At 46.0% G+C, this 15,115-nt stretch overlaps 1 protein-coding gene across 1 annotated transcript in view; it reads left to right on the forward strand.

Moving 5' to 3' along the window:
* Positions 1–15,115, forward strand: part of LOC121582683 (seizure 6-like protein) — a 38,367-nt gene that overhangs the window by 20,776 nt on the left and 2,476 nt on the right. Inside the window, exons 3-15 of the mRNA XM_041898671.2 lie at positions 862–1,001; positions 2,849–3,044; positions 5,822–6,007; positions 6,163–6,334; positions 6,740–6,906; positions 7,091–7,285; positions 7,603–7,741; positions 8,208–8,404; positions 9,631–9,825; positions 10,161–10,352; positions 11,388–11,582; positions 12,577–12,612; positions 14,913–15,027. Of these exons, the coding sequence (XP_041754605.1) occupies positions 862–1,001; positions 2,849–3,044; positions 5,822–6,007; positions 6,163–6,334; positions 6,740–6,906; positions 7,091–7,285; positions 7,603–7,741; positions 8,208–8,404; positions 9,631–9,825; positions 10,161–10,352; positions 11,388–11,582; positions 12,577–12,612; positions 14,913–15,027 (2,125 nt within the window). The remainder of the gene's footprint in view (positions 1–861; positions 1,002–2,848; positions 3,045–5,821; positions 6,008–6,162; positions 6,335–6,739; positions 6,907–7,090; positions 7,286–7,602; positions 7,742–8,207; positions 8,405–9,630; positions 9,826–10,160; positions 10,353–11,387; positions 11,583–12,576; positions 12,613–14,912; positions 15,028–15,115) is intronic.

Consider the following 15,115-nt stretch of genomic DNA (forward strand, 5'->3'; position numbering starts at 1 on the left):
GATACAACTTAACATTTTGCGGGTGGGGAGAGAGGGTGAAGTGCATCTTGGGCATCTTGTGATATGCATTATCTGAATTAGGCCTATAAAATTATACCTACGGAGGAACTTTGAATGTCTTTGAACTTCAGAGAGTTGGCTTAACGTTGGACCAAAGCTAGCTAGCTAGCTAACAAACTTGAGCGCGCACCAGAATTAAAAACACGTCTTACCTTTTTGTATTTAATGAATCCAATGTGAAATGTGATAACTATAGTATCCATAACTAGCATTGAAAAAGTAAATCCATTATTTTCTAAAAAATCTCTCTCCCTATCTTCCGAATCACGCTTGTAGCTATCATCAGTAGGTGTGGTAGCGGCAGGTAGCCTACTCACGGACACACACTGGAAAAGATTTTCAGCTGGCAGGCAGACACTAGAAGAAGTTTCTGATTGACAGAGGGAGGACTTTGCATAGGCGCTTTGTTACGTTTTTTGTGGGACTGAGAAATATACCCGGAACATAAAAAACCGGTTCCCATGCTTTTAAAATAACGGTTCTGTTCCAGAACAGTATAGATCACTTTCGTTCCCGGTTATGATTCTGTTCCTTGAAAAATGTCATTATTTTCTGGTTTTTCTGTTCTGTTCCCTGAACCGGTTCCAACCCCTGCATTAGACAAGACTAGAGCATCATCAATGTTAGAGAACACCCTGTCCTTTTACAGAAAGCAGTTGTTGACCTTGTTTACCTTTCCCTCACTGAAGACAGAGATGTGCTTATCTCACCAGCATCCTGGATTACACTTTGAAATAAATTGCTTCTTAAATATTGTATTGTTAAATCAATGTTTGTCCCCTCCTCTCCTCTTATCTCTAGCTGTGTCTGGTTGTATGGTGAATTTCTCCGACCCCGAGGGATACATAGACTCTTCCGACGACCCCCCTCTCCCAGATGGAACATTCCTACACTGTACATACACCGTCACTGTGTACACAGGCTTTGGAGTCGAGTTACAGGTAAACAAACACACACATTCGCGTGCACTGACACAGACACGCGTTTTCACTGAGTGAGGTTACATACACACAATAATGCAATTTTGTGCATAATCAGATTAAAATAATAGTTCGATTAAAACGTTTACATGCTTTGCATGAAGAACGTATTCTCTAATTATCCTGTTTAAAATTAAACGTTCCACCACAGCGAACGTTATTTTTGGAAAGTATATTTGATTCTGAGTTCGGACATATAAAGTTTGTATGTGAAAACTACTTCTAAGACGCGTACATTGTTGTTCCGAACTCACTTCACTCGCCCTAAAGAGGGAGGCTCAGCTGCTTTTAGCACATGCGCAGATCAAATACACCGCTGGAACGCCGATTAAGGTGTTTACATTTCCTAATAATTTGAAAGATTGCTCAGAGAACCAGGTGTTTTAATTGACGTATGCTTACTTTCGATTTTGACCTTACGCCAATTCAGATAAGCAGAGTAAGCACACACTGTATATATATTTTCTGTTGTATTTCTGACTTTATGTTTTTTACCCCATATGTAACTCTGTGTTGTTTTTATTGCACTACTTTGCTTTATCTTGGCCAGGTCGCAGTTGTAAATGAGAACCTGTTCTCAACTGGCTTACCTGGTTAAATAAAGGTGAAATAAAAAAAAAGGTGTTTACATGACTATTGCATAATCTGCCTACTGCCAAAATGTAGTTTAATATCGAATTATTAGTGCGCATGTAAACGCGTTGCGTTGTGATTGTTGACTCTGTAATGATCTCAGGATTGTCTCTGACCCCTAGTGATGTCTACTGGTACAGCACCCTGCACTCCAAATCAAATCAAAGCAAATTGTATTTATCACATGCGCCGAATGTATACTTTACAGTGAAATGCTTGCTTACGAACCTTTCCCAACGATACAGAGTAAAATAAATAAATAATAAGAAATAAATAAATAGTAACTAACACAAGAGGAATAAAATTAAATGCACAAGAATAGAGCTATATACAGGGAGTACCAGTACCAGATCAATGTGCCGCGATACTTGAGGTAGATATGTACATGAAGGCAGGGCAAAGTGACTAGGAATCCAGATAGATAATAATAAGAGTAAAATAAAGAACAGAGTACCAACAGCAAATGATGTGGTCCTCTGTAGCTCAGCTGGTAGAGCACGGCGCTTGTAACGCCAAGGTAGTGGGTTCGATCCCCGGGACCACCCATACACAAAAATGTATGCACGCACAACTGTAAGTCGCTTTGGATAAAAGCGTCTGCTAAATGGCATATTATTATTATTATTATTATTATGAAGTGTAAAAGTGTGTGTGTGTGTGTGTGTGTGTGTATGTATGTTTGTTTGTTTGTGTTGTGTCGGTATGTGTGTAGTGTTTGAATGTGTGAGGGATTTGTGTGGGAGTGACAGTGTAGTGTGTGTGAGTGAGTGTGTATATGATGTGTATATAAAGTCTAGTGAGAGTGCAATTTTTCAGCCTGTCCTCCCACAACACTGGTGCTGTTCCAGGTCCTCTTTATTGCAGTCAAGCTCTAAGAAGAGATCTCAGAAGAGATGTGCAGTGCCATTAACAGTATCTTTAATGTGGTTTCTGAGAATTCTCACTCACTGTCTGCCCCTCCCCTTCCTCTCTCTCTCTCTCTCTCTCTCTCTCTCTCTCTCTCTCTCTCTCTCTCTCTCTCTCTCTCTCTCTCTCTCTCTCTCTCTCTCAATTCAATTTCAGTTTCAATTTAAGGGCTTTATTGGCATGGGAAACGTATGTTAACATTGCCAAAGCAAGTGAAGTAGATAGTAAACAAAAGTGAAATAATCTCTCTCTCTCTCTCTCTCTCTCAGGTGAAGAGTGTGAATCTGTCAGAGGGAGAGCAGCTGTCAATCAGAGGGGTGGATGAGGGCGGGGCCTTGCTGGTTCTGGCCAATCACACACTGCTGGTGGAGGGTCAGGTGATCCGAAGTCCGACCAATACCATCTCAGTATACTACCGCTCCTCACCTGAGGGGAGCATGGGCATGTTCCAGCTACACTACCAGAGTGAGCACACACACACAATCACACACTCACACACACACAATCACACACACACACACACTCACACAGTCACACACACACACTCACTCTTTCATGTTTTTAATTCAAAGCCTTCATTAGGTCCTAACTCCTAAGGGGCTGTTGATTCTCTGTCTACCTGATCTATTAATAGCCTAACCACTTAATCTAGTTTTGCAATCAATTAGCAGTGTGATTGGATGTCGTATCAATTAACCTATTAGCTGTGATTAATTGGTTTTCATCTCATTATGCAGTTGCTGTTTGATAGTGTAGTGGAGGGCTGTGGAGAGGCCATATCTCTGTGTGTGTGTGTGTGTGTGTGTGTGTGTGTGGTTGTTTGTGTGTGTATGTGTTATGTGTCACCTGTAATGTCTTCCTCTCTCATCTCACACCTGTGTACTCTGTGTCAGTTAAGATGGGACATAAATGGATAAATGGAGGAACATGGCAAACTACCTGCCTTTCATCTGGCCTGTCCTCTCCTCTCTCTATTATTCTGGTCTGTCCAGTCATATAACCATTATTCTGGCCTGTCCGGTTTTTAAAAATGTTAGTCATTTAGCAGACGCTCTTATCCAAAACAACTTACAGTTAGTGCATTCATCGTGAAATAGCTAGGTGGAACAACCACATATCACAGGCATAGAAAGTACATTTTTCCTCAATAAAGTAGCTATCAGTAAAGGTGAGGAGGAGGATTATTTAAGATACTGTTTGAAGAGGTAGGGTTTTTGATGTTTTTTCGGAAGATGGGCAAGCGACTCTGCTGTCCTAGCTTCAGGGGTAAGCTGGTTCCACCATTGGGGTGCCAGGACAGAGAAGAGCTTGGACAGGGCTGAGCGGGAGCTGCCCTCCCGTAGTGGTGGGTGGGTCAAGAGACCTGAGGTGGCAGAACGGAGTGCTCGGGTTGGGGTATAGGGTTTGAGCATAGCCTGAAGGTAGGGAGGGGCAGTCCCTCTTGCTGTTATGTAGGTAAGTACCATGGTCTTGTAGTGGATAAGAGCGCTGCAGCGTTCTGGATAAATTGCAGGGGTTTGATGGCACAAGAGGGGAGCCCAGCCAATAGCGAGTTGCAGTAGTCCAGACAGGAGAGGACAAGTGCCTGGATTAGGACCTGTGCCGCTTCCTGTGTGAGTTAGGGTCATACTCTACAGATGTTGTAGAGCATGAACCTGCAGGAGCGAGTCACTGCTTTGATGTTTGTGGAGAATGAAAGGTGTTGTCCAGGGTCACGCCACGGTTCTTTGTACTCTCGGAGGGCGACACAGTGGAGTTGTCAACCATGATGGAGAGGTCTTTGAGCGGGCAGGCCTTCCCCGGGAGGAAGAGCAGCTCCGTCTTGTTGAGCTTGAGGTGGTGGGCCAACGTCCAAGTTGAGATATCTGCCGGCACGCAGAGATGCATGTCGCACCTGGGTGTCAGAAGGGGGGAAAGAGAAAAGTAGTTGAGTGCCATCTGCATAGCAATGATAGGAGAGACCATGTGAGTATATGACAGAGCTGAGTGACTTGGTGTATAGAGAGAAGAGGAGAGAGCCTAGAACCGAGCCCTGGGGGACACCAGTAGTGAGAATACATGGTGCAGACACAGATCCTCTCAACGTCACCTGGTAGGAGCGGCCTGCCAGGTATAATGCAGTCCAAGAGTGTGCAGAGCCTGAGACGCCAAGCCCTGAGAGGGTGGAGAGGAGGATCTGATGGTTCATGGTGTCAAAGGCAGCGGATAGATCTAGGAGGATGAGAACAGAGAAGAGAGAGTCAGCTTTGGCAGTGCGGAGAGCCTCCGTGACAGAGAAGAGCAGTCTTGGTTGAGTGACCTGTCTTGAAGCCTGACTGGTTAGGGTCAAGAAGATCGATATGAGAGAGATAATGAGATCAGAGAGATAAGTTGTTCAGAGACAGCACCCTCAAGTGTTTGGGAAGAAAAGAAAGAAGGGATAAAGGTCTATAGTTTTTGACGTCAGATTAGTCAAGTGTTGGTTTCTTGAGGAGGGGAGTGACTCGGGCCATTTTGAAGTCAGAGGTGATGCAGTCAGTGGTCAGGGATGAGTTTATGAGGGATGGGAAAAGGTATCCAGCGATGGTCTGGAGGAGGGGAGAAAGAGGTAAAGGCGTAGGGTAGTTCTTTGTGAGTGAGACCAGTGGACTCAATAGGCTGAATGAATGAGTAGCGGATGTCGTCAACTTTCTTTTCAAAGTGGTTGACAAAGTCGTCCTCAGAGGGGGTGGGGGGGAGTTTCCTAGGATTAGAGGCAGAAGCTTGACATTTAGAGTGGTAGAAAGTGGCTTTAGCAGCGGATACAGAGGAAGAGAAGGTAGAGGGAGTGAAAGGATGATAGGTCCTCCGGAAGTATAATTTTCCTACATTTTCACTCAGCTGCCCCCAGCCCTGTTCTGTAAGCTCGCAAAGAGTCACTCAGCCACGGAGCAGGACGGGAGGGCCGAGCCGGCCTGGAGGAAAGGGGACAGTGTGAGTCATAGGATGCGGAAAGGGAGGAGAGTAGGGTCGAAGAGGCAGAATCAGGAGGGAGAAGGATTTAGCAGAAGGGAGAGTAGTAGTCATCTCAGATCAAATTATACCAGGAAGCCAACTGTTGAATAGAATAGCATAAAATAGACTAAGGTGAAAATGGATTTGAGATAAGCGCAAAGAGAATGGAAATCTCTCTCATCCTCTATATGTCCCTCTCTCTCTCTCTTCTTATTTTACGTTCTCTCTTTCTCCCACTCCCCTTCTCCCTCCCCCTCTCCCCCTGGCAGTATTCCGTTTGAGCTGTGCCCTGCCGAGGAGGCCTCACTTTGGGGATGTGTCCGTGCTGGACCTGCTGCCAGGGGGCACTGCCCGCTTCCACTGCCATATGGGCTACCACCTTCAGGGGGCAGCGGCACTCACCTGTCTCAACGCGTCTCTGCCTGTCTGGAGCAGCAAGGAGCCAAGCTGTAGAGGTAGGGAGGAGAGGGAGACAAACACACACACAGGGACACACACACGTCTCAATGCTTTGCTGCAGTCTGGAGCAACAACATGCCAAGCTGCAGAGCTGGGGAGACACATAAACACACACAAATCTACTCTACTCATCACCTCTGTCCCTCCATAGCGCTGTGTGGGGGGTCAGTGAAAAACGCTACAGTAGGGAGAATCTTGTCCCCCTCTCCCCGTCTGGGGCCCAACGCCACCCACGACCGCTCCTGCTCCTGGTCCCTGGAGGCCCCCACTGCACAGAGACTACACCTGCACCTGGAGAGACTGGCCCTTGAACCCACTGACAGGTGAGTGAGTGTGTGAGTGTGTGAGTGTGTGAGTGTGAGAGAGAGAGAGAGAGAGAGAGAGAGAGAGAGAGAGAGAGAGAGAGAGAGAGAGAGAGAGAGAGAGAGAGAGAGAGAGAGAGAGAGAGAGAGAGAGAGAGAGAGAGAGAGAGAGAGAGAGAGAGAGAGAGAGAGAGAGAGAGAGAGAGAGAGAGAGAGAGAGAGAGAGAGAGAGAGAGAGAGAGAGAGAGAGAGAGAGAGAGAGAGAGAGAGAGAGAGAGAGAGAGAGAGAGAGAGAGAGAGAGACAGAGATTTGAATGTGTAATCTATAATTGTGCTATAGTGCATCAAACTTGAAGTTGATTATAGGCTTGCATATCACAAACATCTTGGACCCATAAAGTATTGCTATGAAATATCTCCCCCCAGACTTGTGTTATGGAGCGGTCTGGATGCTGGGTCTGTGGTGCTGTTTGACTCTGGGCGGGGTGGTCCAATACCATTTGAAGGGGTGATCAGTGAAGGTCCAGCGGTCAGAGTCCAGTTCATCACAGACCAACCTAACCACAATACAGGCTTCAACATCCGCTATGAGGGTAAGAGCACACACACACACACACATACACACACACACATACACACACATTTATAAACACCAACTGTAACATTTCATAATATTTCATAACCTTTCTGTCTAACCTCCGCTCTCTCTCATCCTCCTGTCCTCCCCCTCTCCTCTCCTCAACCTCTCCCATCTCCTTCCCCTCTCCCTCTCTGCAGCGTTTGAGCGTGGGCACTGTTATGAGCCCTACCTGCAGAATGGTAACTTCAGCACCACTGACCAGGTCTATGGGGTTGGAGCTGTGGTGCAGTTCAGCTGTGATCCTGGTCACTCCCTGGAGCAGGGGCCGCCCGTCATAGAGTGTATCAACGCCAGAGACCCCTATTGGAATGACACGGAACCACTCTGCAAAGGTGTGTGGGAGGGAGGTTGGAGTGTTTGTGTGTGTGTGGTTGTGCGCGCATGTGTGTGTGTGTTGAGAGGGTTCTGATATCAAAGTGGCAAGCTATTGAGGCTAATGTGACAACACAGAGTTTAATGTGAGAACATAGTGTTACTGAGACACTGTTTAATTGGGATATCTCATCACTCTCCCCCTTCTTTCTCCCCTCCCTCCCTTCCTCTCTCACCCTCTCCTCACCTTTTCTCTCCCCCTCACCTCTCTCCCTTTCCCCTCCTTCTCCCCCTTTCACTCTCTCCTCCCTCTCCTCTCTCCCTCCCCCATCTCCAGCTCTGTGTGGGGGGGACCTAGCGGGTCCAGGGGGTGTGATCCTGTCTCCTAACTGGCCCGAGTGGTACGGAGAGGGAGAGGACTGCAGCTGGAGGATACATGTAGGGGAGGACAAACGTGTGCTGCTCGACGTACAGCTGTGAGAGATATACACACACTCAGAATATAAATATACAGACAGACCAACAGACAGACACACACACACACGCACACACCAACCACCTGTCAGATTCCTGATGGTAAGAGGTTATTACACTAGCCAGATGTTACTCATTAGCCAGCCTCTGAGGTCATCAGCTCCCAGCATTCCATCTGACTCATCCAGCCTGTAGTCTCTTACACCATTACCTCACACTGAGTCAGCCACATGGAGCTGATACCATATGCACTAATATAATTTACCCTGGGACGTGTTGGATGCATGAAATTTCAATTCACAATACTTTATGACAAAAGTACTTATTGCCAAAACAACAAACAATTCAACAGGACAAAAATACATTTAGAAACATCTGTCAGATAAGTGATTCAACAACTAGAAATGGAATCAACTATTCTCTCTCTCTCTCTCTCTCTCTCTCTCTCTCCCCCCCCACACACTCCAGTTTGAACCTGAGTGACAGTGACATGTTGACCATCATGGATGGTGATGAGGTCACCACCCATATTCTGGGCCAGTATGTGGGCGGGGCCGGGCCCTTCAAGATACAGTCCACAACCCCTGACCTCACCGTGACCTTCCACTCCGACCCTGCCGGCCTCGTCTTCGGCAAGGGAGAGGGCTTCATCATCAACTACATGGGTAAGAGGGGGATGGAGAGGAGGGAGGGAGGGAGGGAGGGAGGGAAGGAAGGAAGGAAGGAAGAAGAAAGAAAGAAAGAAAGAAAGAAAGAAAGAAAGAAAGAAAGAAAGAAAGAAAGAAAGAAAGAAAGAAAGAAAGAAAGAAAGAAAGAAAGAAGTGAGGGACAAGATGAATTCATGAGAGATGGTAGCTAATATTGGAGGTATAGCTGAATGGGATATAGCCTAGTCGACAGCCGAGTTGAAACAGAGTCAGAGAGTGAAAGAGGGACAGAGAGAGAGAGAGAGATAAAGGGGAGGATGAGGAAATGAAAGAGGGTGTAATGTCCCAGACTCTCTCTCTGTCTCTCTCTCTGTCTCTCTCTCCCTCTGCCCTTATTAAATCACATCATATTTGTCTCACCATCCTTCACGGATACACACACACAATTACTTGCAATGCACTTCTCGTTCACACAAGGAAAGACAAACATAAAATCACATTATGTACATAAATTATGCACACTCAATCATTCTATATGTACACTTTACACATCCGTACACACACACACACAAATGTTTGTTTTACTAACAATTGATTTCCATTCGAAATCCTATTTTCCCTAAACCTAACCCTAACTCCTAACCCTAATCCCTAACCTTAATTCTAACCCTAACCCTAAACCTAAAATAGCATTTGTCCTTGTGGGGTCCCAGCGAAATGTCCCCACTTGTCTGAATTTTCCTTGTTTTACTATCTTTGTGAGGACTTACAAGGATAGTAAAACCAAAAGCACACACACACACTTCTTTCCCCAGTGAGAAAATCCGAAAGGCATGCATAAATACATCCCTACTGCAACCCCTTCTCCTTTCTTATTTTGCGTGTGTGCATGTGTGTGTGCGCATGTGTGTGCACGTGAATGCATGCGTGTGTGGGCTGTGTGCTGTGTGAGTCTGTGTGCAGCGTGTGTGTGTGTGTGCACGTGGTGTGTGAAGGCACAGTAGAGGATAGCTAGCTAGATAAATGAGAAAGCCAGTCAATATAAATGAATAATTGAACCAAGAAGCCTGACTTGCACATCCCAGTGGACCAGTTACACAGAAACACACTGGAATACTGTATACACACACAAACACACACACAACCAAAATGTCTAAAGCCTACAAATGAATACATTTGATATAAATCACAAAAAGCGTTTATAAATGGAAGTTCCATGTGTCTGTGTGTCTCCATGGTAACAGAGGTGTCCCGTAACGACTCGTGCCCGGACCTCCCGGAGATCCAGAATGGCTGGAAGACCACGTCCCATACTGCCCTAGTGCGGGGTGCTCGCATCACCTACCAGTGTGACCCCGGCTATGACCTGGTTGGACGAGAGACTCTGACCTGTCAGCTAGATCTCACCTGGAGCACACAGCCCCCCTTCTGTGAGAAGAGTGAGTTAACGAGAGGGGGTTGGGGGAGGGTGTGTGTGTGTGTTAGAGCTGGGCGATATGGACAAAAATTCATATCACGATAAATTGACTGAATTATCACGATAACGATAAATTGAACAATAAGTTTATAACATTAATGTGCACCACAGTTTTTTTTTATATTACCCTTAAAACTACTACTACTGCTTTGAAAGTTGTACCTATCAATCACATATATTTAGCTGACTTATTTCATATTTCTCCCTTGCTCTTCTCTCTCTCTTTCTCTACTTCTACCCCTCCACTCTCTCACCCTGTCTCTCTCTCTCTCCCCCTCCCCCCTCCTCTCTCTCCAGTAATGTACTGTTCAGATCCGGGTCATGTGGAACATTCCACCAGGTCTCTGTCAGACGCTAAACTCCTGGTTGGGACCACCATCCAGTACAGCTGTTACCCCGGCTTCATCCTGCAGGACGGCTCTACACTCACCTGCTACGGACGAGAGCCCGGAACCCCTGTCTGGACATCCAAACTGCCCCACTGTGTCTGTGAGTACCTTTACATTTTACATTTTAGTCATTTAGCAGACGCTCTTATCCAGAGCGACTTACAGTTAGTGAGTGCATAAATTTTTCATACTGGCCCCCCGTGGGAATCGAACCCACAACCCTGGCGTTGCAAGCGCCATGCTCTACCAACTGAGATACAGGAGGCTACCTACGTGTGTGTGTGTGTGTGTGTGTGTGTGTGTGTGTGTGTGCGTGTGTGTATACATGCGTGCGGCCCTGGTAATAAATAGTGCACAGGGTCAAAAGTGCACTATATAAGGAATAGGGTGCCATTTGGGACAGAGCCCAAATGGATGAGTTTGTGCTACAGTAATGTTTTTCCAGGACAGGAGGCTGCAGTGTGTATTATAAACCTGAACAGTTCTCTCTCCTGTAGACCAGGCGCTCATTTTAATAGCGTTTGATGTTGCAGAGCTAATCTGTGATGGGCACTTAATCTCTGGCAGAGATGACTCGACAGGGTTGGCTTTCTCTTTGTTCTTCTAACACCGCTCCTAGCCTGTTTGTGTTCATGGTTATTAAAGTGTGTGTGTGTGTGTGTGTGTATGACAGCTTCCTCCTCCTTTCTGCATTCTCATGGCTATTAATCTGTGTGCGCGCGCACGTGTGAGGCGTTTGATATGCTAATGCAGTGTGCAGATCAGGCCCTGGCCACCTGGAAGAGGGGGCGGAGATTATCCATGAGTCAGGGCAGCTGGGCTTGAGTCTGTCAGACCAGGAGGAGAAGCTGTCAATCAACCACCCTAGCCTTCCTCCCTCCCTCCCTCCCTCCCTGTCAGTCTGTCTGTTTGAGTGTGACTCACACCTCCTTAGAACCAGTGTTCTCCAACCCTCTCCTCCAGTACCCCACGCTGTTCCACTTAGTTGAGCTATTTCACTTCTAGCACTGATTCGACTGGTCAAGGGCTTGATGATTGTTGAGCAGATGATGGTTTACCTCCCTGTCTCTCACTCCATCTCTCCCTCCTCCCTTTCTCTCTCTCTCTCTCTCTCTCCCTCCATCCCTCTCTCCAGCGGAGGAATCTGTTTCCTGTGAGAACCCCGGTCTCCCTGACAACGGGTACCAGATCCTGTCCAAGCGCCTCTACCTGCCTGGCGAGTCGCTCACCTTCGTCTGTTACCAAGGTTACGAGCTCATCGGCGAGGTCGCCATCAAGTGCATCCTAGGAAATCCGTCGTTTTGGAGCGGACCACTCCCACTGTGCAGGGGTGAGACCCAGCTCCCACGTACCACCCCTACAGACCTGCATGGAATGGAACATTCCTCATCATGACTTTCCACATAGACACAAATGTAGCCATTGGCCCTTGTTTTAGTAATGATAATTCAGTATGTCCCTGTGCATGCAGCTTTAGGCAGCCAGGTTGGTAGTTCCTCCTCTCTGTAGTTGTTTAAGACTGCTGGGCTGTGGTCAGAAGTAGTGTAACTATATAAGGAATTAATGGACGCAGCCCTAAACATGACCAAAAGTATGTGGACACCTGCTCGTCGAACATCTCGTTCCAAAATCATGGGCATTAATATGGAGTTGGTCCCCCCTTTGCAGCTAGAACAGCCTCCACTCTTCTGGGAAGGCTTTCCACTAGATGTTGGAACATTGCTGCTGGGATTTGCTTCCATTCAGCCACAAGAGCATTAGTGAGGTCGGGCACTGATGTTGGGCGATTAGGCCTGTCTCGCAGTCGGCATTCCAATTCATCCCAATGGTGTTCGATAGGATTGAGGTCAGGGCTCTGTGCAGGCCAGTCAAGTTCTTCCACACCGATCTCAACAAACCATTTCTGTATGGACCTCGCTTTGTGCACGGGGGCATTGTCATGCTGAAACAGGTAAGGGCCTTCACCAAGCTGTTGCCACAAAGTTGGAAGCACAGAATCATCTAGAATGTCATTATATGCTGTAGTGTTAAGATTTCCCTTCACTGGAACTAAGGGGCCTAGCCCGAACCATGAAAAACAGCCCAAGACCAATATTCCTCCTCCACCAAACTTTACAGCTGGCACTATGCATTGGGGCAGGTAGCGTTCTCCTGGCATCCGCCAAACCCAGATTTTATACACCTGTCAGCAACGGGTGTGGCTGAAATAGCCGAATCCACTAATTTGAAGGGGTGTCCACATACTTTTGTATATATATAATGTACCTGTATGATATACCTTACCTACTCTGTCAATGTCTGAGAGAATGTCTGATGTCTTGCAGCCAACCATGACTGCTTTGGCAACCATGCTTTGGAAGGTGAGTCTGTTTGTCTGTCTGTCTTTCTGACTCTGTGAGCCTGCCTGCCTGCCTGGTTGTCTGTCCGTTTTTCTGTATATTTTTCTGTCTTTGTCCATATTCTTGTGTGTCTGTCAATCTGTTTAAGCAGATCTTTGTTTGTACATACAGTAGTGACTTAAAGGGATTCTCCGGTACTTTTGTATACTTTTTAGTCAGTAGTTCTGAAAGTAGCACTCACAAGCCACATCACATGCCACATCACATGCCACATCACATATGTGCAGATATGTCCACCACGTCATTGCTCTCTCTTTCTCGCTCTGCTGTGTGTGCATCATGTGCATCTAGCTGTCACTCATATGGCGTGGGGGTGAAGCTCATTGGTTGAACTCAAATTGCTAGGGGGCTGCCCACTTGGGGGAAAGTGTAGGGAAAATGGCCCAGCACAGCTTCCAGAGAGACTGATGCTTTCAAACTAGGGATTTTGTGGCAGGTAAGACACTAATTCTGCTGATAGATTATGCATGTATGAACTACACATTGGCACATCCAGCCCAAAGCGGAAGGTTTAAATACTTAGTAGTCGCCAAAGTTCCTGGAGCATGTCTTTAATCAGCTACTGTCCAATCTGCAGTATTCTCCCTAATTACCTGTACTCTTTGGATCATTCTTGAATTGCGGTGGTAAAATCTGGCACCATGTAAAAACACTTTAAAATGACAAAAACATGAAAAATACATTTTCAGTTTTATTTAACTGTTATTTAACAAGAACACATATGTAAGTCCTTTATACTGCAACACATCTATTTGTATGCACTGTATAAACTACTGGGGGCTAGCAACTTGGCTTGTCCCACTGGTGAGTGTTAGAGGTGTAGTGACATGTTTTGGGGATTTAGATGTATCTACACTACCGTTCAAAAGTTTGGGGTCACTTAGAAATGTCCTTGTTTTCGTAAGAAAAGCAATTTTTTTGTCCATTAAAATAACATAAAATTGATCAGAAATACAGTGTAGACATTGTTAATATTGTAAATGGCTATTGTAGCTGGAAACAGCTGATTTTTTTATGGAATATCTACATAGGCGTACAGAGGCACATTATCAGCAACCATTAGTCCTGTGTTCCAATGGCACGTTGTGTTTGCTAATCCAAGTTTATCATTTTAAAAGGCTAATTAATCATTAGAAACCCCTTTTGTAATTATGTTAGCACAGCTGAAAACTGTTGTGCTGATTAAAGAAGCAATAAAACTGGCCTTCTTGAGACTAGTTGAGTATCTGGAGCATCAGCCATTGTGGGTCTGATTACAGGCTCAAAATGTCCAGAAACAAATAACTTTCTTCTGAAACAGTCAGTCTATTCTTGTTCTGAGAAATGAAGGCTATTCCATGCGAGAAATTGCCAAGAAACTGAAGATCTCGTACAACGCTGTGTACTACTCCCTTCACAGAACAACGCAAACTGGCTCTAACCAGAATAGAAAGAGGAGTGGGAGGCCCCGGTGCACAACTGAGCAAGAGGACAAATACGTTAGAGTGTCTAGTTTGAGAAACAGACGCCTCACAGGTCCTCAACTGGCAGCTTCATTAAATAGTACCCGCAAAACACCAGTCTCAACGTCAACAGTGAAGAGGCGACTCCGGGATGCTGACCTTCTAGGCAGAGTTGCAAATAAAAAGCCATATCTCAGACTGGCCAATAAAAATAAAAAATTAAGATGGGCAGTCTGAGATGTGGCTTTTTCTTTGCAACCCTAGAAGGTCAGCATCCCGGAGTCGCCTCTTCACTGTTGACGTTGAGACTGGTGTTTTGCGGGTACTATTTAATGAAGCTGCCAGTTGAGGACCTGTGAGGCGCCTAAAGGATTGATGGCCTTAGATTTGAACATTTGTGGCCTCCATTTCCGAAAAAATCCTAATTCACCTCAAATGTCTCATTGATGTTACTATCATTGGTGTTACTACTCCTACTGGTTGCACAATGTAATCATAATGGTAAAACACTTTTAAAGCCATTAAGCTACCTTTAGAATGGGAAGATGTACCCAAAGACATTTAAATACATAAAAATGTAGAAAAATTAAGTAAATTTTTTCCAAAATGCCATGCCCAAATGCCACTCTGATTCAAGAATGACCCATTTGTTAATTGTCGGATTCGCGTTGATATTTTTTGTCTTTGTATTGCTCTGTTATTATCACCTTTTCACTGGGACTGAACTGAAGTTATCCCTCTTCCTCCTTCCCCCTCGCTTTCACGCTCTCCCCTTACCTTCCTTCTCCTCCCCTCTCTCTATCGCCCCCTCCCCTCCAGTTGCGGAAGCAGCAGCCGGGTCAGGTCTGGACGGAGGCAACATGGCATTGGGCATCTTCATCCTTGTACTTCTGCTCTCCGTGCTGCTGGGAGGAGCCTATGTCTACGTCACACGGTAAGACCACGCTCCCTATCACCTCAACACACCTCTACACACCAGTGGACCTGTTCAACACAGTGACCTGTTCAGATTATCATTGGAT

The sequence above is a fragment of the Coregonus clupeaformis genome, chromosome 15 (assembly GCF_020615455.1).
Source record: "Coregonus clupeaformis isolate EN_2021a chromosome 15, ASM2061545v1, whole genome shotgun sequence".
Taxonomy (NCBI): domain Eukaryota; kingdom Metazoa; phylum Chordata; class Actinopteri; order Salmoniformes; family Salmonidae; genus Coregonus; species Coregonus clupeaformis.